The sequence below is a fragment of the Scomber japonicus genome, chromosome 10 (genome assembly GCF_027409825.1).
Source record: "Scomber japonicus isolate fScoJap1 chromosome 10, fScoJap1.pri, whole genome shotgun sequence".
In the NCBI taxonomy this organism is placed as follows: Eukaryota; Metazoa; Chordata; class Actinopteri; order Scombriformes; family Scombridae; genus Scomber; species Scomber japonicus.
In genome coordinates, this window is record NC_070587.1 from 10,285,402 (window position 1) to 10,308,008 (window position 22,607).

Genomic DNA, 22,607 nt, shown 5'->3' on the forward strand with positions numbered 1-22,607 from the left:
GGGGCTGGGCGAAACTTATTACTGTTTACTGAGATTCAGTGGCATTATCATATCATGTTATCTTTTTATACATTTCTGTTGTCGGTTCAGAACAAGCTGTGATTAAAACCCTAGAAAATGTGTCTGAAGTTTTTGTTGTTGTTTTTTGAAACAGTTATCTGCTTTGAACATTGGTTTGATCATTTTGTGTGTGATTTTTCATACATAAGCCGTATCATGATATACAGTGTATTGATTTTAGATAATGTCCCCATAATAAGGGGACTCGTCTTATAAAGCCAGCAGTGACTGAATATTTGCTATCTGCTGAATAAAGCGAGAACGTTCAAAAAAGCTCCTCTAGGGCACAATAAATCTATTCATATTTTATAGAAAAGGTAGTCACATCACAATATTGCACTGAGCAATGATTAATATTTAATGTTAACATGTAGTGTGAAGTTTTAAATGATGTTATGAACTGTAATTACATTCGTCATTGATTTGTTGTTTCTATGGCATCATCAAATTAAAAAAAATAAATACAGAAACTATTATTTTAGAACATTAACTGGGTTTCTTTAGAGGGATGTTAAACTACACAATTTATCATATAAGACATCACTCCAGTCTAATATGATAAACTGTTGCTGCAAAGCGTTCAGTGAATGTGCAGTTATGTTTATATTTATCATGTTGATGAAGGATACAATCCGCCCTTTTTGCTAAGAAATTGTCTTTCCATTTAACCTGAATCTGGAGTGCATGAGTGGCTTAACAGAACGGCAAAGTACCAGCTACAAAGACAGATAGTGCTCCGCGTAAAGGCCATTTGAATTACAGGCCTATTATAAATCCTGCTGGGAGTTCTCTGAGACAAAGTAATCACTGCCAGACAGGGAGCAGGAAGGAAGAGAAGGACCCCTGCTGTCTCTTCTGGGTAATGCACAATGCACACACTGAACTGCACTGAACTCCTTCTCCAATGCTGCTCTACAACCTACATTTTCCATGGCGTGTTCATATAATACTATAAATACGTAAAAGTTTAATGCATTGTTCTGCACATGGCAGTCAGTCAAAAATAAAAGGTAAACTAAGTACAGGCTTGTTCCAGTATTATGCCCACTGTATGCTTCTTATATTACATATCCCACGTTTGGAGGTTGTTAATACTGTTGATAAAGTGCAACATTAGTGTATAAATGTTCCTGCTCATGTATCAAACCATCACAGCTGTCTACTCTGTGCACCTAAATCTTTAAAATAACACCTGAATGAAACAATCCTGCAAAATGTCTGCTTTCTCTCCCCCTTCTCTCGTTTGCCACGTTACAATGTTAATAGTTTTCTTCTATAAATGCAGATTTCTTTTAGCGCCAAACAGATGGAAATTTATGCATGAGATGTGAATCAGCTGCAACTTACATTCACCTGCTTTTTGGGACCCCTTGCAAGCACAGTTTAGTAAACATGCACAAACACACTTGCACGCTTACAACTGCTTTTAACTGGCCAAAAAAGACACACGAGACACTGCTGTGCTGATCCACAAATTGAGAAGCGGAGGGTCTTCCTGTGGTTAACCCTCAGCATCGTTGATCAGTTCCCCTTTTGTGAGCACTAACAGCTTTCTCTTTCCCTTGTTAGTCCAGCAAGAATCACTTTTTTCAGCTTTCTTCTTCAGTGGAGGCTCAAGTCGTCCTTGTGTACGCGTCACGTTCTTCTTCAAGTCCCTGCTAATAAGAGGAAGGCTTGCATGAATCCATAACTTCAAGTTTTTAGAGGCCTCACTTTGTTTTGAGAGTTTTGCTTAATGCATGATTATGATGTGCTGGATTCAAGAGACCTGGTTCGTGTGTCTGTAGCTTTTTATGCTTCTGTTTATTCGATTTGTTCATTTGCAGATGCTTGTCGGTTTGCATGTATCGCGGGTAGCTTCTCGGGTTGTAGTTGATGGAGTATAAATGATGACCATGTAATTAATAGCTGAGTGTTTCTGGTTGTGGGGCTAGATGAGGGCCGAGCTGAGCTGAGTCGATGGTGACGGCGTGAAGTTAAGAGGTAACGATCTCCCTTCCTGGGTGCCTCCATCCCTTCTGTGCCTCAGCAGCTGGAAAATATTCTGCAACAGAAACAGAAAACAGGACAAAGATAGACAAACTCAGAGGGAGAAAACAGAGAAATTCACCAAGGATTATTCTTGCATCAAAGAATGGACAGAGGCAGGCAAAGCCTTACCTTGCCACACATACCATCTTTACTGCAGTTCTTATTGTCCTTGTCTGTAGCCTCCTCTTCCACCTGTACAAACACATACAGTAGCAGCTATGAGTTCAGCACACGTATAAATGGCTTGTAATAGAGTGAGTTACTCTGTGAGTAGATGGTGCTTACCTCCTTCCTCCACTTCAACTCACAGAAGACTCTCTCGAAGCACTCATGCATGTAGTTAAACTGAACAGCAGCCGTTCACAGCAAACAAAAAGAAAGAAACATTGAATGAGATTTAAAAAAAAAAACAAAGACAAACAAGATGATAGTGGTCATAAGTTTTACTTCTTCTCCTTTCAATTATAGCTGTCACTGCACTTAATTTGAGCATTTATATTCTACTTTAACAGCATATTAGACAGTAAAGCCAGTTCTCGGGAAATACAACAGGAATTCAAACACTGTATATGTACTGTATATGCAAACACTGACAATAACAAGCGGTTACAAGTGATGTTTTTTGCAAACAGTAAGATCATCAGGGAACTAGTTATTCAAAAGTATAAATGTAAACACTTTCAACAGGGAGCTTACAGCTGAAAAACTATGTATACACAGGTGCAGGACCAAATATCATTGGGTTTTATATTTCCTTATATTTCCATTTGTATTTATTTATATTTTTATATTCTTTTGTCGCTGTGGGGGTGGTTCTAACTATGTGTCGTATTTTTTTGCATTCCAGTTGTTGACACTATTGTTCTCTGAATGTATATATGGTTGCCACGGGTTACAGGTATGTAGGTATGTATGCCCTTCTTTTGGCAGAAGAAGTGTGTTGATTCCAGGAGCCTAACACAAATCTAAATAGAAAAGAAATGTGTTTAACACTACTAGTTCCAAATGTGAAGTAGTGTTAACATTAGTGTGTGACACTCACATAAGGTGTAAATATCTTGACCCAGCGTGGTTTCTTCTCTCCTCGTGCATATTCAAAGCAGAAGGCCATACCCTCTTCATCTGTGTCCCATCGCTGCATCTCCCCCCAGTCAAATGCAATCACCTGGTTCTGAAACCAAGTAGGGAGGCTTTAAGCAAACACACTTGATTCTACACAAAAAAAATTTACATATAGAAAGGCACACACAAAACAAACAACAAGCAGTTGCCCTTGCCTCAAGTGTCCCTTCCTCTGTGCAGGCGTGCAGCTTGAAGTGGTGAATGCTGATGGCTGTGATGACATGGCCTTTACGCCGGGAGTCGCAGGAACAGTGAGGGAATATGATCTCATTGTAGCCCTCGCAACCCCTCAACAAACTCAGATACTGAGACAGAAGGAGGTAGGGGACACAAGATAGAACAAAAAGTGACAAAGTGAAGGTAGGTAGATACTAGTTATTCTCTGCAGCCCAACTGATGTGAAGATACAGTATGGTGTGAGCATATGCCTGCTGCAAGAAGTTTAATCCTCCAAAGTTATTTATGTTTTTAGACATAGGAGAACTCGCTCACTTTCTATATGCACATTTTCCTAGCAAGGATTTCTGCCAGTGACACTTAAATCAAACCTACACTCTCTACTTCCTCTACTTCTCTGCACCTTTTCCACATCGTTAAATCATACACAGTGGAGACTGAGCAGGTGGGAGAGTGGGGATGACATAAAGTATACGGATCTATGAAAAAAACCCATATCTGTCTCTATGTTCTCGAAGACAGTATTAGAGTAGCTGTGTGGTATGTTAGAGACTGACCATGGACATCTTCTTCTGCTCTGCTAGCTTCTGCAGCTGGTAGGACTTCTGCTCTGCTTTGATAAAGCCTTTCTTCACATCATCCACTGCCTGTAATGGGGCCAGAAAGAGGACATTATAAGAAAACCAAACCAACACACACACATGCACACGCACACACACAGACACACACACCAGTCAAACACATAATGTCATGTGAATGCACCTGGTGGAAGAAGTAGTTGACAGCAAGCTGGTTGTCATTGAGCAAAATCTCCTCTTCTGTAGTAAAGAGCCACTTGCGCAGAGTGAGGCAGGTTCCTGGGATGGCTGAGGTATAATTCTGTACATACAGTTTGTGGGGGAACTCGTTGGGGGCAAGTTTACGCACTGAAGAGGAAAGAAAAAACAGGAGGGAGAGAATGAGATCCCACTTCGACATGTGACACTAGATTGCTGTTTGATGTTCTCATCTTGTTGGTATGCAGTCGAAAAAGAAAATAAAATCAACTGAGCAGTTATTAAAAGCACAAATTAATTGCTGAAGTTATTAAACTACAACTGCACTGATCAACACTTCTCAATAGTAGAGCAAAGAGATCCTCTCCAGCCACAGAAAAACAGTCACTCTGCTCTACAATTTATACTAAAATGTTGTGCCAACAGGTTATGATCTAATACATAAGGGATTAAAAGACCAATGATATTACTTCGGTTTTAATTACACTAATTCTACATTAAATGTAACAAGATACATCCGTAAGGCTATAGTAAGGGTGGTAATTCATCATCCATATTCATCTTCAATTCAAACTGCTCCCTTTCCTTCAGTATGGAGAAAAGAGGGATTCAAATATTTATGATCTTGGATGACTTTCTCAGCATCACTGAGGTATAAGGACTGTTTAATTTCTAAGTTATCCAACCTGGATACAAAACTGGAATTCTCATCAAATATGACTCTTGTTTTTACTGCTAATGTGCTGCTGCTTCTGTCTTAAAACTGGAATGAAGCTTCTCTGAAGACACAGGTTGACATCTCTGCAAACACACACAGAGATGGGTGTTTTCGCCTACGTGCAGCCCAGAGAAGCATAACTCCAGTATAAGCAGCTCACACTTCATGTAGAATAAATTCAATGGCACTGTGTGGGAAGAAAAGGACTACCTCGGATAAAGCTTTCTTTTAGTTGATTGTTTTTAAGTTGACATATCCTTGTACCACACTGACTTTAAAGAAACAAGGACCAAAAATGTTATCCTCTTTTTTTAATAGAACAGAAATATAATAACATTCATCTGTAAAGGTCCACAGCTATTTATTAGAAATGATGGCTATGGAGTCAAAACACGCCAAACGAAATGCTAATATTTTTCTCTCTCTCCCCACTCTGTCATTAGGTGACATTGGTGACTACTAAAGTCAAAATTTGTGCTGTGTTTTGACAAAAATTGAGAATATTTTCAGTGTCGAAAAAAAAAAGCATCAACATACACACAAACATGCACAAAAGGTTGAATTACATGTCTCAACTTACCAAAGGTGTGGTTGATGACCTCAAACAGAGCAAAGTAGCTGGCTGTTATACTGTCCATGCCTAACTTCACAACCACAGCCTGGCAAAGAAAGAGAAGTAGAGACAGAGTGAAAGAAGGAAGCATAAAGCACACACTGTAATGAGGTCAAGCTATTTAATGGTTATGGTAATACAGGCCTGTGTGTGTGTGTGTGTGTGTGTGTGTGTGCGTGTGTGTGTGTGTGTGTGTGTGTGTGTGTGTTTACCTGGTAGACCTGGTCTGTGGTAGAGTTTTTGCGAACTCTGACAGTGAGTGTGGTCTTATCCGGCATGGCTATTCTCAACTCCACATCTGACACGCCGTTATAGTTCTAGAGAGGGAGACACCAAATGCAGTGAGCCACAGGGAAAAGACCACAAAAGGACACACACACACATAAATATATTTTTCTACGTTACCTCATCCGACTCAGAGAGGAACTCCTGCATGATGTCACTTTCTCCAATTACCCGCACAGAGCACACTGCAGATAATACACACAGAACATAGGTCATGATTGTTTTCCACACCCTTTCTGCCCTATAATTTAACTTTAAAAGCTCAAGACATTATGACACTGATTGATGCAGTCTTGGCTTTAACAAAATTTTGTAGAAACTCTGAATCTCTTCCTCTCCCTCACCTTTCTCCAGGTATTCTTCCAGGCCTCTGCGTCGTGCGTCTAGCTGCTGCTCCGAAAGGGAAAAAGGCCATTTCCCAGGGAGCTTGGGGAATGTAAAGTTGGCAAACTCCCTTTTCAGGTTTTGGTGTAGGATCACAAACTCTCTGTAGCGCTTGGAGCACAGTTGCCTGCCCGCCATGTAGACATTATATACCTGTAAGGAGAGCAAAGAACAACAAATATATAGGGTATGTCTTAAAGTGAGGGAATTATAGTTTTCACAGGTCTTCAGGTAATTTGTGTCTCATCAGATATTGTGTCCACTGAGATTAAATCTAAAAAAAGCTCAACCTCCATTATGAGTTGACATTAATCTGGTGACAAGCAGACTTCCATTTATTATTCACACTGTTCTGACATGTAGACGTGGAAAGTCAGCCTGGCTGTGACTCAAACCTTTGTGTCATAGAACTTTTTTTAAAGTGTGTTGAGATGTTTAGTCTAACAACAGACGTCAGCACAAAGTTAACATTCAAGAGTTATAGGTGGACACTGTAGATAAACTCATCATGACGTATCTCTGGTGCATCTGGTAACAATAGTTGCTGCTTTGTTGCTGTGCATGTGAGCGGAAAATCACTTGCTTGAATCTTAACATTCACTGTCTTCAGTGCTTCAAAATTCCCCATCCTCCTCTCAGTAAGTCATCCATACATTCACCCACCACAAACTTTTCCTGGTTGAGCTCAGTGTGTTTGTAGCTGGGCACAGAGATGGGGACGGCCTGCTTGTCAGAGTAGTCGTAGCAGGACTGGGCTGAACCATCGTCTCCAGGATCCAGGCAGTCAGCCTCCTGGGGCGGGACTGACAGCACAGCCAGCACCAGTTCTCTCTCGCCGGCCCGGATCAGGTCCACTACCTGCTTGTGGGTCGCTCCCTCTACATTCACCCCGTTACTGGTGGAATAGAGAAGGAGAAGTAGATGTCAAGAGCAAAAAAAAAACACTTTTATTACTGTTGTAAAATACAAGAAAAGTCTTACAATATAATGCAGTCAAATACTATAAATACAAGTTTAAAATGGTTTGAATTATGATAGGAGAAATATGTCAGGAGCAAGGACGAAGAGTTACATTAAATGTTTCTTAGAATGGACATTTTTAATCAACAGTGAGCATTACTGAGTTCTCCACTTATTATATGAATTCTGTATAAACTGGCATAAAGTATTAGTGTGCTAAGCTGCAGTGATTTTAAGACATAGCTTCTGTTTATGTGTGGCAGAGTGACCACCTGGGTTCACATCTCACCCCCTCAGGAATAGGATCTTTGGTTTATGTCATTGGCTCAGCTGAACATGGGCAACACTGGGTGTGTGCACTTTGCCTACCATGCATCAGACGCCTGTGTTGATGACAGTGCTGTAGCGACCTGAGCTATAGTTAACTTTTTACTTTAAGCAGCCACAGCACTTCTTCTAAAGGCATCATCTCTAGCTGTTTCTGACACTTTGTAAAACAAGTTCCTGTCTCATGTGGGCGCGGGCACATATACATTGCTCTCAAGCTATGCCGGAATGAAATACAATAAAGGAAATGATTCACTGCTTTTTGTTTTCTACTGATGTATGGGTTTTTACAATTTAAACAGTAACTTACAAAAATATTAGCATGAATGTATAAACTGGCAAAACATATATTAAACATTTCCCATAGACTGCAGAAACCATGACTACCACATATTATTAATTTACATTACCTTAACACAACTCAGTCAATAACTTGGGGTAAACCTAAATAACCACTAACCATTAACTTCCGCCACAGTTTAAATGGTTGTAATGGTGTACAAATGCATGACGCTAAACAACATTTTAAAATGATTTTTACATCTTCATTTTCTGTCATCTCTTCATGGAGAGTAAAGAGGTGGTCTATGGGCTGTGTTCACAGGTGGGAAGCTGTTGAGGGATCATGTCTTTGACACAGGTGAAAACAATCGTGTCATGAAATCTTATGTATCAGACGCAATAGAGCTGTAATGATTAGTCAATTCATTGGTTAGTCGATCAACAGAAAATTAATCAGCAACTATTATGATATAGATTTAGTCATATTTTAAGGGCAACAAAGCCAAAAATGTAATGATTTTAAGCTTCTTTTGGCTTTTTTTACAATATTCTGATGATTTGTAGACAAAATGATTAATCAACAAAATAATGAGGTTGGATGTTTTTTTACTCTTTTCTTTGGTCAACAGTGGACTTAGCAGTAACCAGACATGGGGAGTTGAAAGGATCATATGGGCAGGGATAGACAAGGACATAGATGTGCAGCTGTGTATATTTCATGTATTGTGTATATCAGCGTGTTGCTATGTGGATATCTGTATAAGTCTGTATAGTATAAGTTAAAGGGCTGTGAAAGTAGATATCACTGTGGGTAATTAAAAACTATATCTAGCTCTCAAAAGGAGGCAAAACACAAAAATCTCAAAAGATGAAAGAAGAACCATAATAAATGAGAACAAGTACCATTAAAACAAGACTCTTCATCACACTGACTAAATTAACCTGTAATACAATGCTGCCATTAAGCCGTCCTGTTTGCTGATTTTCATGATTTCCCAAAGTGACCTAGTATTTATATGTGGGTCAATGACATTTTTTGTGTCCATGTGGTTTAGTCAAATTTAAAGGGGTTCAAATTTGAAAATAAATGTAGAAATACCTTGCTCAGTTAATTTTTTTATGGACCCAGTATAAAATGTCTGCTTTTAATCCACTTTGAGAGAATATATTAGAGGATTATGGCAAAGTTGTATAACCATAAAAACTTTGCACCAAATAATTACACTTCAAAAAAATCCTCAATAAAACCGCATATCAACTAGTTTGTCATTATCTTACATTATAACTTTTTATATTGGAATACAATTGTTCTAAATATTAAATTTTATCTGGGGAATCATGTAAATTAGGAACAATATCAATTTCTAAAATGAAGTAATTATTTGTACACTTAAATACACTCGTCGAGTGTTTTATCAACACTAGTTGATAAAATATTTAATATTAATCTTTCTTTTGTGGTTACACCATTTGACATTTTCAGGAGCATTCAGTCTTTGTTTTGGTTAAAATGGTGCAAATAAAACATAAAACCAACTAAAATACAAAATGTAAATTTTAACTAACCTGATGCTGCTGTTAAGACATTTTTAAAGATATGTTTGTATTGCTCATCTTGCCAACCCTTATTTATCACTGACCCATGCACTGAATGCAACACACCATGATATTACCAAACCACGTCTGATGGATGGCTGGAGGGCGAGCTGCTGTCCAGAACATTAACACGTCCCCACTGTCAGGTGGAACATAGACTATCAATCCAGGGCAGGAAATGCTTCAGATACAACTTGTGACTGACAGCTGATCTGTTATGTCAGCTGTTATGTCACGGCATGGCTTACGTTGGCTGGGTGACAGAGGACTAAAGCTCAGTGGACACATGCTTTTTAATACTTATGGATGTCAATAGCAACAAAAAGCTAAATGAGTCAAACAACGCCCTCTGAACAGGGCTCACACGGAAAAGCTAAAACTGTTGAGGATCATTTAAATAGAAATGAGAAAACCGGTCACCAGGTGTAGTGAGAAAAAAGAGCAACTGTCTTTAACAATATAAACTACAGACTAAGCATTTTGGCAGCTCTTTCATTCCAGCAGCTGTATGACTATATAATAAGCACCTGATGTGGTGTCCTGTGCACCTGCCATCTCAGCACTTTTGAGCGTGATAAACAGTTTTTAAGAGACATTTTAAATGTGTCATGCTTTCACTTCTATTGTGTTTATATTTCAAGGTAATAATTAATTTTAAAAAATTAGAACTTTCAATTCTGCACCTTGTGCACGCACAATTACTTACATGTACAAGCAAATATTCACACATTCATACCCAAGGCTAAACGCTTATAGAGAGGATGAATATTGTTCAGTATGATGAACTTGTAACAGCCATATGTAATAGCCTTTATCATTAAGCAGGATGCTGGGGGGGGGGGGGAGTTGTGTTACACTATAGATTGTTCTGCATCAAAAGCTGAGAAGCAGAACTTGTGTGTAAATGTGCAAAGAAATATTGATTATATAGAGAATAGCAGATGCTCTATACCACTGGAGCTAGTGTTACTCCACTGTCTGTATACTGATTTATTCTGCTTTGACACCGAAGTCAAACATTAGGGTGAAAACAACAATAAATATGTAAAGCTCTAGCCACATTTGGGACAAACCTGGAGAGATGCAGTGGGGGAGACATTAAAGCAGTATTAACACTTAACAAGTGTAAAAGGCAGGCCTAAACATAAACATTCATTATCATTCAACACAATGAATGGAGCCAATAATCAAGGGACGCTATTGACAAAAATAACTCATCGGAGGATTTAAGAAGTGCTAAAAGGGTGTTCCTATGTTACAATATACTAATAAACTAACACATACAACCACATGCTTGCACACACAAACACCCAGAAATAATGGGGTCAACAAATTGCCAGGTTACTGCAGGCCACCCATTAACAAAGCAGTGTGCAGGAGCTAGCCAATAAGACGCAGAATTTAAGAGAGCGAAGCCAATCAGAATTGAACTGAAGGCATCCCTCCCTTTCTGCATCCCCTTTTTTCTTTTTTTCCCACACACACACACACACACACAGACACACACAGAGTAGCTCCAGCACTGATGCTGAGCTGTGTGCTGCGTGTTCCTCTCCATAGCAACAGAGCCTAACATCAGCAAGCAATCTCCATGCATACTAAGGTCCCAGCTAGGAAAGCCACTTCTATCCTAAATGCAGCAGACACATCAGTGTTCAGTGATAGACACACCAGAGCCATGTGTGGTTAATTTACCAAATTCACTGATGTTAATGGTTTGACCTTGATGATTAATTTAAGCAAAACAAGCTACACTAGTGTGTGATGCAGACATAGCACACACTGCATCTGGTTAGAATGCTATAGCTGTATGCGAGGGGCGTTTTGAGATTATTTGACATGCTGTGGATGTGAGGAATAGGTTTCAGTGTGACGAGAATTGCTAATGATCACTGGATCTTTTCTCTCTGACACAGACTCCCCTTTCATTAGGATGAACCTGCAAGTCCAGTGTGCTCCAGTGCATGCACACACAGGCTTGGACTGACTGGTGGTACTAACAGTTCTTGTTTGCCTTGGTTTTCATTCACTTAAACAACATGACATGAAAGGGTCCTTTTGTACATGATTTATAATCTGTTTTTGAGTGCATTAGCCACTTACACCTCCAGAATCCTGTCCCCCTTCGAAATACCGGCTCTGTCGGCGGCACCTCCCGGTAGGACGGCACTGACATGCTGCAGCGGAGCGTACAGTTCCCCGTTAATGCTTCGTAGTTGCCCTCCTTCACTTACTTGCCCCCGAACATTGAAACCATAGCCCGAGTCCGACTTCACTATTCGAACTAGCCGCGGGCCTGAAGTAACGGTGGTTGCCGTCTGGCAGCTGCCGCCGGTGCCCGGTGTAACGTTACCGCTACCGGAGCCGTTACTAGAGGAAGGGTGAGGCAGCGGAGGGACCGATGAACAACTCCCTTGTCCCTCGACATCCGCCATTTTTCTACACTATTTGTATCATCAACTCGAAGTCAGCTAACATTAAAAATAACCTGCGAACATTAGCTAGCTGGTGCCACCAGGCTAATCGTCTTGGCTAGCTAACTGATCGGGATCCACCGGAAAAAGCCGAAGGCTTCCGATGTTTCGCAAGCCCGCCCCAGGATGCGTTCCATATCGGTCACTTCAGATTCTTTTTACTCCCAGGGACAAAAGCTTTTTTTGGGATATTTTAAAGGTGCTGATTAACAGAGGGCACGACTATTATAATATTAATTCTTTATTAACAATAAGATCGAAGAAGTACACTTCAAAATTTTACGCAGTTATTTTGCCATTTTATATATTCTTATATATTACTTTTTGGACTGAATGAAAGATTATATGGGATTAAATGTATAATAATGTTACAATTTTGTGTATGATATATATAACATTAAATTCACTGTACATCTTCTGTTGGTCAATGGTATATTTCACATATATGAATGCAAAATAAGTTTCACTGGATTTTTATGTGAATTTAGGCTAAATAATATTAAGACTCCCTATAAACACTAAAAAGGAGGAAAACAATACAAATGTAAGATGAACTCTATAAAGGATTATTACTAAGTATTTTATTAGTATAATTAGTCCTACTAATTCATTTAGTAAAATTAGATTTTTGTGTTAAATGACTAAATTAGGTTAAACAGATCTGATTGCAACTCAGTAATTCCCAACATGCGGATCAGGGTTCCTCAAGTGTCCCAAGAAACATTTCAGGACTCACCCAGGAACAAAAAAAGGAAAAATATATTTAGATTTCTTTTTTTCAATTTATGTTTTTTCCTCTGAATACTGGATAGTTATTTATATTGTATATGTATTTAAAATTCCTTTAATTGCAATTCAAGAAGGAAAATTACATACTCACAACTCATAACCGTACTATCAGACCGTAAACTGTGATTAGGGATCATGTCATGAATAGACAGACATTCTTTCTTCATGGTGTCATAAGCCAAAAAGATTGTGAACTCCTGTAATATTTTGTGATTGCCAAGAAATAAGGACTGAAAAAAGTTGGTAGTTGAGAAATTGTTCATTTTCATTATTTTCTGACATTTTCTTAAAGACACATTGATAGTTAGGTGCAGCCTTAAATGCAACAACCTTGCAAAATAAGATGCAGTATTCCAATATTACCCCGGAAGCTAAAAAAAACAACACTTACAATGATAACACTTACAAAATACAACATTTTACAAAATATATATCTTCACAAAATAACCTCTCTGTCTCTGAGAGGTAAAAATGCCCACCATGGTCCCCGGTAGGCTACTGATGCATCTACAGGCAACACAACTGTTTTATTAAAATGTATTGAAGTAGATCCAATAGTTTTTGTCATGCACTTTAATGCAAGTAAAAGACTTGTGCCACAGGACATGAGGCACTGTACTGGTTCGTATATTGCAAGGATGTCAGACAAGTAGGCCGGTGCAAGACCATGAAGACCTTAAAAAGACAAGTGAAAAAATATTAAAATAGAGAAACTGACAGGCTACCAATGTAAAGATTTTAAAAAGATATGATGTTTACTCTAAGTCTGGTCCCAGTCAGCACTCAGGCAGCACAGGTAAGTTAACGGTTGCAGTTTGGTTATATGTTTGAGATGATAAATAGCAGCTTTTATGACAAACCCCACATGAAAGTTTAGTTCTGAGACAAAGATGACGCTGGGGTTTCTGGCCTAGACTTGGGGAATTCTTAGAAAATGTCGTTTTTTAGCGAGTTTCTCCCTCTGAGACGTAGACATACAGTGTAGTCAGCTGAATCCAATCCATTTCATGTGCATTTGCTCTATGTGTGGTGTGTTGGGCCACTTTCTTGATTTTTCTATCCATCGTGTCAGTAAAAACATGACAAGAATGTGTTTTTTGTTCCTCTGGCCCTGTCATCTCCTTTGCTCGAGGATAGTAAGGTTGTCAGTAATCTCACAAGCTTGTGTCATTTCCCTCAGAGCATAACAGCAACAATCCCCCTCCGCTGAATGTGACATTTCTTAAAAATTTGGACAAAAAAATATTTGAACAATTGTCATGCTCCGTGAATACACCAGGGATAGATATTATCACGGTAAATATTGGCGGTAAATATTGGTGAGAAAAGTGTTAAAATAGATCATCTATGGGTACACACCACTGCCGGACCCCACCCTTTAGAGTGACTTCACAGCTCTACTAACTACTCTAACTAACTCTAACTAACATGAATTAGGTATAAACCCCACCCCAATTCTCTTTTGGAAAAATTAAATCAACTGGAAGCAACTGCCAGATGGTGAGACTTTAAGAAACATATTCCACAGAAAAAATGTGGAATATGTGCCCACTGAATCTGGTGACCGTTCACATGGATCGCACATGGATCTGCTCTCACCCTGAGCACCTCTGTCCTCTCTGGCAATGTTCCCTCTCTCCCTCTTTCCCTTCAGCCAAGTAACTATTCTACGGTACTGTCCAAGGAGCAGAAGGAGGAAACAAGATGCTTGCCATACTATCTGAATGCATAACTGCATCACATTTTAAATGGGTCTGCTCCAGGTGCTCAGACTTCAAGTGTCTTACCTCTGCACTACGCAAACAAGAGTCAATGCAAACAAGAAATGAAAAGAGGAGTCGGTGGCAGCATTATTATTCAGAAGTCAGAGGTCATCAGGTCTTTCTCCGTGGGTTTGTGCTGGATCCAAATGCCCTCAATCTATGATGCATACCTGACAGGAGAGTCCCAGATCTAAATGCAGTCCCCTGCAATGGCCTTCTGGAAATCAAGTGCCCCAACTTATATTTTCTCAAACATGGCCATGAATATCACCATCAGCTCATGGGGCAAATGTGGCTGAACAGTGATTTGTTAATCATGTGCAAGGATCATTTCAATCTTGCGAGAGTCCATTTTGACTCTACCTTGAGGATGGGCATGAAAGCTATACTTGAGTTCTTTTTTGAGTATTTCCTCCCTACTCTTGGCCAGTAGTTGACTCAAAGAAATGAAGGCCATAGTTGTGTTTCCTGAAATGTTGTTGTGTTCCCTGATTTTAAAACAGAGATAAAGCTGTTGTCCAGGCTAAATGATCAATCATGGAAAGCAAACAACTTATCTTGGACCCCTGATTCCCAGAAACCACAAGAGCACTAGGATCAATTTGTGTACATTAATTAAAGGTAGAATATGTAGAATGAGCAGAACAACGCCATCTAATGTCTCGAGATCGTAGTCGCAACAACCAAAAAGTAATTCCAGCAGTCGGGTTGCCAGGTCCGGTGCCGGATTTTATTTTAGCTCTAACTCTGTAAATGTACCACTTTATCCACATGTCTAACCTTTTTAGGCGAGAAAGTAGCCATTTAGAGCCACAATGTGACGCTAATTTGTCCAAATAACATCTGTTTAAAGTTTTGTTCCTGCGAATTCGGAGCCACTCAAGTTAGCCGTAGCGAGTAATGCACTTCCGGTCATTTTCACAAAATAAAACACCCGTTGCCTTTTATTATTAAGAAAACCATAACGATAGAGTTGGTGCTTTTATTTTGAAAACAGGAAGCGAACATACCCTCGTTGTAACTGACTTGAAACCACCGAGGTACATTACATTGTAACGCCAGTGGGAGTAGCAGCAATGTCTCTGCGTGTACCGTATATATGTCTATGGCGTGTATTGCCTAATCCTAAACACCGATTGGCTTGTGTGTGGTGTCGTCAGAAGCAGAAGAGGCTCACGGTCGTAAACATCTAGTCACGTGTACTCTGAGATGGACGCGCAGGTCAGGAAATGACGTAAACGGACCGTATATGGTTTGTTATTTGTGTTATTACGTTAAGTGTTGGACTAAATACATGGACATATTGAGGAAAGTATTCCGGTTTTATGGAAAACGGATTTCATATTTCACAAGAATGGATACTTGGCGAGCTGTACAGAAAGTGCTGAGTCATAAGATGATCGTTGTGGATAAAGGGAAGACTTTGAAGGTATGTAGCATTATAGCTTTTCTCACTTAGCTGAGTGGCTAGCCAAGCTAATCGCTAATACTATTACGGCTGTGAGCAACCATATAAGTCGTGAGTGATCTTGAATGAATCAGAACAATCTAAGCTTTCCAACAATGTACGGCATGAATATATATGTTTAAGGGTTGGTGTTTAAAACATTCAGAAGAACGCGTGGCTACCTCCTAACATCCGTCCCGTCCCGTGAACGGAACAGCGTGCGTTAAGAGGTTAATGATCAAATATCAAAATCTGAATAGCGTCAGAAAGTCAACCCACTCTCCACATTTCCATTGCTACCGTTTTGATACTTCATGGTACACAAACAAATAGCATCTCATATGAAAGCTTGGCGAGTTCAACAGTACCACAATTATTGCGCTTAAAACTCAGTGAACCAGCAGCCAAAGAATACAAAGGCAAACAACCACTTATTTACAGCGACTAACAGATATTCTGTCTTACCTTCGAAGTTTTGTGATGAAAAGTTGTACTTGAGAGCAAAAAACGCTGGTTTTAGTAAGTCCAACACGGCCGTGTTTGTTTACAACTCCATTTCATCCAGTGCCTGCCTACAGTAGCTGCGCGGGAACAACAGACAACCCTGGCAACCCGCAATTCCGGCCGCTAATTGGCTGGTACAGTGTACACAGAACGTCATTGTCGAACCCGTCAAAAAATTTTAAAAATATTAATTCAGACTAAATTTTTTTTTTTTATGGAAAAGCAATACTTTCATTCTGTACCCATCAAAACGCCCCGTGGCTGTATTATTTAAAAAAAAATATAGCTTTTAATAAATATTCTACATATTCAAAAATGTATCAAAGAATTTGTAAAACTAACACAGGCACTTCATTATTACATAATCACAATGGCCTGACTGGTAGAGAGGTAATTTGTCAAAGTCAATTTTTGCTCCAATGAAGCATTTTCCTAAATAGGTTGTATACTGTAAAAGTTTAGAATTTAAGGATGTCCTTGTGGTTTCCAGAGCATGAGTTCAGGTTTGTTTCTGTGTCTGCTATGTACAGTCTGATTTGTACACGGTGCTACAGTAGTTCATCTTATTGTTCATCTCATTTTAAATAGGCTAATTGATTATATCCACAAGTATAAGAACAAGAATTTGCAATAACTCCTCACAGTGAAAAAACTAAAACACTAATCACAAGGTGGCAGTGTTGGATGGCTGCATAAAGCATCTGTTATGGGAATGGTGAACATACTGAATGTGAAAGCAGGCTGCCTTTCCCTGCCCATCTAAACAGTGACGTTTTTGCCAAAGCCTGAACGCTGGGCGATGAAATGAATCCCTGAATAATGAGCTTAGAGACTGGACTAGTTAACATATCATATGATAGGGATGACCAAAAAAAAAAGAAGTGGCAAAAGCCTGAATATTCGCAATATATTTAAATATACAATATATTTTAAATTAAAGAAACACACAAGACTATTCATAAAGAGTGACAGCATTTATTTTAGGTTCTTTATGAGACACTTTTGACATATAAGTTAATTGGCAATATACACTGTCTTCAAATTTAGCATATTTAAAGCCTGCATAATAACCCATTCATGATAAGTTTGTTTATCCAAGTTTTCCTTCATATGATAATGACAAGTAAGGATGTGACTATAGTGCTGGTGCAAGTTGGACCAGTCGTATAGAAAAAATTATGATAGGCAAGAAAACTCTGAAGCAATGTTGCCAAAGTATGTAGCTGGCTGACTGCACATCACAACGAGGGTTATGACAAAAGGTCTTGTCATTATCCAACATGCTGAAGAAATCGTCCACTGCAGCTTTGCACACAGGCTAAAGAAAGGAAAGAAGAGGTAGTTGTAAGTAGATCGTAAAAAAAAAAACGAAAAATATGGCAAAGAAGGATTCACAGCTGCCTGTTGTAATGGTACTACTACTTCTTTTCTACTTACTCCTGCCTCAGGAATCTCATTATGGAGCAGATCAGCGAGTTCTGCCTTGGTAATAGTGTTTTTGTCTCCGTCCTTACCAGCTTACTGGTCAAAGGTAACCTTGAGAAATGCCACTGCCTTTGCAAGCTCTGACATGGTGGCTGGAAAGAGATAATATTGTTTACTGTTTATTCCTTCATTTTACATGGGTGTGGTAATGTGGTAACGCTTCATCCTACATTTAAACACATGCTTTGGAACCCCAAATTGAAAGAGTGGAGGAGCATGGGGTTGAATGAACAGCCTGTTAAAATACAGTAAAGAACATGCAGGGACATCCCTGATTCCTTATTTAGATTATGAAAAGAATGTATCCTTTTGAAAAATGAGTCAGTGTGCACTAAAATCGATATTTCCATTGTATTTATTTTATTTTATTTTAAGCTTTGTTGTACACCACCAAGCATCATTCGGTGTAAAGCATGAGAAATGATCGAGTATTTGGTGTGACAGGCAAGGCTGCATTTTTATAAAACAATTCAAGGAATCTAAAGCTATGCTACCTTTCAACATAGTCTGCTTGCCCACTCTACTGGCTCTTTCTTCTCAACAGCTGGGGCTCTGCACTGTCATATCCTTCCTCACTCATTTCCAGTGCTTTTCAGTTTTCCTTCCAAAGTTTCAGGTGGGACATCTTGGTAAACTAATTATTTTGAATGCCAACCAATTTCACAAAAGTCACTACTATAACTGTCATACCACTATGAATTGATTCATACATTGACACAGATTGAAATGATAATCCAGATGCAACACTCCATACAATACAAAAACCACACCCTCTTGAAAGTGTTTTAAATGTCTGTCTTTCTTCCCCTCTGGTTAAATTTACTAAATGTCAACCTATTAGAATGTAGTCTGTCTTGCTTGCCCTCTGGAAAAGCCCCATTTAGTAATACCAGTATGGGACAACTTAAGTCACATGAGGATCATCAGGCAAAAATTGTGCTAAAAAAAAGTAATGACTGTCAGTATAAATCCCCTTTGACTCAGTAAAAAAAGGGAAGATACACTCAAATACTGCATGTACATATGGTGAAAGGCTTTTAGAATGTTCTCTCTCTTAAATGATAGTTTCTTCAATGGCCTTATGTCTGCTGTCAACCGGATTTGAGTTTAGGAACACTTTCATCACAAGAGAATTATTATTTCAGAACGGGAATTAAGAACTTGCTTCACTTTCATGTGACCAGAACTAAGGGGTTTCTTTTACTAATTTATTGAAAACTCTCACTAAAGGAGCTTTCATATCACTATGTGGTAACTTGCTGCCTCCGGTCATATCAATGGGGGAATTCAGTTGAAGAGAAGGAATTCTAATTAAGTCGATAAGGGTATGAAGCAGTTTTCCGCCAACGTGAAAGCTCACAGGTTTTGCTCAGAGAAACAATAAGTAGCACTTCCTCTTTAGGTTAAATTTATTCAAGCAAACATTAAATTCAACCTTACTGACTAGCACAAGGTTTATTAATCCACTCTGAACCAAACTAATCAATTTTAAATAGGGGCAATACGTTGCATGGAATTTCATGATAGACTGGTGCTGCCAACGATAAGTTAACCAGAGATAGAACTTTTTAATCCTCTGTTACAAATAGGCGACATTTAAACAGCTTTAAAATGTCTTCAGATGAACAAATCTCTGCCGCCTGAGTTTTATTTGGATCTATGGGATCTAGTGTCATCTTAGATTCCTTCAATTTTGCGACTAAGTCTGGTAGTTTTCATAGGCAACAAATACTCCTATCATGCTGAAGAAGTGAAAGGATGCTCTAAATCATTCAAGCTACATGCCAATTTCTGACAAGACAGAACAGCTCTGTCTGACCATTCTGCTGTTTCATCAACCTTCACTTGAGAGGTGAATCCTGAGATGCCTTAGGTGTTTTTTTTTCTGATTCACCTCTTATTTGTACAGGCTAAAGTAATGTGTGCCATAAGTTGTTCATCTCCTTTAAGTACATTAGGTAGATTTTATACATCCACTTTATTTAACAGGCGAATTGATTCCATCCATAAACCCACAAGAACATAATGTCCCAATTTATTTATTTAATTTATTTTTATTTTATTTTTATTTTTTATTTAAAGGTTTAGAAATCAGGGACAATGCACATTAATAAAACATTTTAACAAAATGTAAACATGCCAGAATTAGCCAAAAGGCTATTTTAAATAAATAGTCACCCTAAAAGAATATAAAAAGATTTAGTTTTAGGCATACAAATAATACATTAAAAAATTAGAAGACTAAATCTGAATAAAATTAAAAGAAAAAAACAATACAAAAATCCATACATACACACACAAGCTAACAAAGACTCAGCTCAAACAACAGACAGTTGCTGACAGACAAAAACAAAAACAGCATTAAGCAGCAACACCAACAAAACTGATTACACCAGACAAGCTAGCAGACCACAAGCAAGCGGGACATAGACATTAAACACATTATAAAAAGCCATGCACAAAAAGCAACAACAGTACTAGACAATTAATAAACTGACAGACAACATGACGGACAGCATCAGAAAGCATCGGCAGGCAGAGCAGCAAACATGGAGGAATTTAAACACTAAAATTTAATGTTGACAGCTTTGACCACTAATAAACCACTTTTTTAAAGAAAATTGAAAAGCAGCATAATTTGAAAGATTTCTAATGTGAGTTGGAATGGAGTTCCACTCACGAGCAGCCCCTAATTTAGAGTGTTATATTTATCATACGTTATTGGAATATTAGTACTCATTCATTGACGTGTACTGTACATGTATGCAGCAATTTAATTTAGGCAAGATAGAGTTAATTTTAACACCTTATACTGTTCTTCTAATCTTCTCATCTATAACAATGCATATATAACAGACGGTTTTTCATGAGAAATAAAAGTAATATATATTATTTAATATTCGCCTCTGAAATGTAGTGGAGTAGAAGGCACAAAATTGTAATACTCAAGTAAAGTGTACAATTACCTCAAAATTGTTGATTACACTCTATGACTGAAAAACTAAACATAGGGTCTAGGCCTAGGGGGTCACAGGGGCATTGGAAAGGCATCTGTAGTGAGAATGAGACGTTTGACACAGTTGTTTCCTATTTTGCCTGTAAAGCACCCAAACAGTGACGTTATAGTGGAATTTGAAAGCTGGATTATAAAATGCTGAACTAAGAGAGTGGACTTTAGTTACGATGTTTTATTTAAAAATGCTCAAAAAAAGATGACTAAAGGTTTTTATTTTGACAATGACGTATATTTAATGGATGTGACTAGTGCAAATTTTTCATGTGGTACAAATTACATAAAGCATAAAAACTCTGAAACAATGTTGCCAAAGTATTTATTTAGAACAAATCACAGTAAGGGCTGTTACAAAAGTGACATACTCCTTGAAATCAACGACACCGTCCTTGTCGTTATCCAACATGCTGAAGAACTTGGTCTCTTCAGCTTTGGAGGCGCCCTGAAGAATGAAAAACAGAAGAGATTTTAAGTAGATTGTAAAAAAGCAAAGTATGGCAAGGATTCACAGCTCTCAGTTGCACTACATCTTTTCTACTCACTCCTAGACCAGGAAGCTCATTCCGGAGCAAGTCAACGAGTTCAGCCTTGCTCAAAGTTTCTTTGCTTCCTTCTTTTCCTGCGTACTCCTCAAAGGTAGCCTTGAGGAGCGCCATTGCCTGCATGAGCCGTGACATGGTGGCTAAAAGGAGAAAATATTGTTGACTGTTTCATTTGTTACATGGGTGTGGTAATGCTTCATGCTACAATTAAACACATGCTTTGCAACACCAAATTAAAAGAGTAGAAGACAATGGAGGATGGACAGTCAGGAACGTCTCTGCCAACATACTACAACATTTGTATTGTAAAAAGAATGAATGCATTGTGCTGAAGTATTTCCCCTCTGCTTTCTTGTCATTTGATCTGTTTCTGGGTGGTAACACATCGCTGATTTTAAAAAATGGACAAAATGGAAGCATGTGGGTAGTTTGGTATGATGGGCATTTAAAACAATTCAAGGCATCTAAAGCTATGATGCTCTCCTACATAGTCTGCTTTGATGCTCTGGCTCTGTCATATACAATCATACACTGTCCTCACTCACTCATTTTCAGTTCCTCCCTGTTTTCCCACACATTTTTCCTTCCAAGGTTTCTGGTGGAAAACACTTGGTAACCTTCATTTTTGGAATTCCAACCAATTTAGCAATAGTCATCATTATATCTTCTATCGTATAACTGTCATAACCTTACCAGTTCATTCACAAATTGACACAGACTAACATGATAAAATAGATGCAGCAAAATACACAAACCACACCCAGGGGCTCAGTCATGCATCTCATGTTAGATCCTAGATATTCAACTTTAGATAAATGTTAAAATACTGCATTTTAAAATGGTTGAAAAATGTGTTTGCACTTACCAAAGTTACGTGAAAACTTGTGATGATCAAGGCGATGAAAGAGAGAGATGTGAGAGGAGGGTGTGGACACAAACCTTTTTAAATAGAGGTTGACACACCCTCTTTTTAGGCTCAACCTCTCTTGTCTTTTTCCCCAAAATGTTCCTTTCAGTAAATCTAAACACATGTCAGTAAAATAGAATATGCTCCATCTTGTTTTCACTCTTAAGCCCCTACATACTGTAGTATCTGTCAGTAGTTTGGACACACTTTCTCATTCAAGTCAATAGGAAGGTGTGTCAAAACCTTTGACTGGTACTGTATCTGTAATACCGGAAAGCAAGAATGTTAAAATGCTCATGTATTATGTTGTTTTGATTTGTATTATTATGAAGCACTTTGCACAGCACAACTC

The 22,607-nt window shown here is 38.5% G+C and overlaps 2 protein-coding genes across 2 annotated transcripts; both read right to left on the minus strand.

The window, feature by feature from the left end:
• Positions 1-560: 560 nt before the first annotated feature.
• On the minus strand, positions 561-11,766 carry snx27b (sorting nexin 27b). Its single transcript, XM_053326803.1, has 13 exons — positions 11,435-11,766; positions 6,830-7,061; positions 6,127-6,319; positions 5,903-5,967; positions 5,710-5,814; positions 5,465-5,543; positions 4,153-4,316; positions 3,948-4,037; positions 3,369-3,518; positions 3,134-3,262; positions 2,377-2,436; positions 2,235-2,283; positions 561-2,104 (listed from the first exon to the last, which is right to left on the minus strand). Exons 1-13 carry the CDS (start codon positions 11,764-11,766, stop codon positions 2,037-2,039), a joined length of 1,716 nt encoding a protein of 571 aa, XP_053182778.1. The 3' UTR covers positions 561-2,036.
• A 9,343-nt stretch (positions 11,767-21,109) lies between these two features.
• Positions 21,110-22,262, minus strand: LOC128366399 (ictacalcin-like). The gene is made up of 3 exons (XM_053327097.1): positions 22,214-22,262; positions 21,349-21,488; positions 21,110-21,248 (listed from the first exon to the last, which is right to left on the minus strand). Exons 2-3 carry the CDS (start codon positions 21,481-21,483, stop codon positions 21,126-21,128), a joined length of 258 nt encoding a protein of 85 aa, XP_053183072.1. The 5' UTR covers positions 21,484-21,488; positions 22,214-22,262; the 3' UTR covers positions 21,110-21,125.
• Positions 22,263-22,607: the final 345 nt, after the last annotated feature.

Excerpts from the sequence above, each read along its gene's own strand:
- snx27b (XM_053326803.1), bottom strand. The coding sequence starts at position 11,766 with ATGGCGGATGTCGAGGGACAAGGGAGTTGTTCATCGGTCCCTCCGCTG. Across the intron at positions 7,062-11,434 it reads GGGGACAGGATTCTGGAGGT|TAACGGGGTGAATGTAGAGG; the intron begins GTAAGTGGCTAA and ends CTATTCCACCAG. Across the intron at positions 3,263-3,368 it reads CAGAGGAAGGGACACTTGAG|AACCAGGTGATTGCATTTGA; the intron begins GCAAGGGCAACT and ends ACTTGGTTTCAG.
- LOC128366399 (XM_053327097.1), bottom strand. The coding sequence starts at position 21,483 with ATGTCACGGCTCATGCAGGCAATGGCGCTCCTCAAGGCTACCTTTGAG. Across the intron at positions 21,249-21,348 it reads ATGAGCTTCCTGGTCTAGGA|GGCGCCTCCAAAGCTGAAGA; the intron begins GTGAGTAGAAAA and ends TTCATTCTTCAG.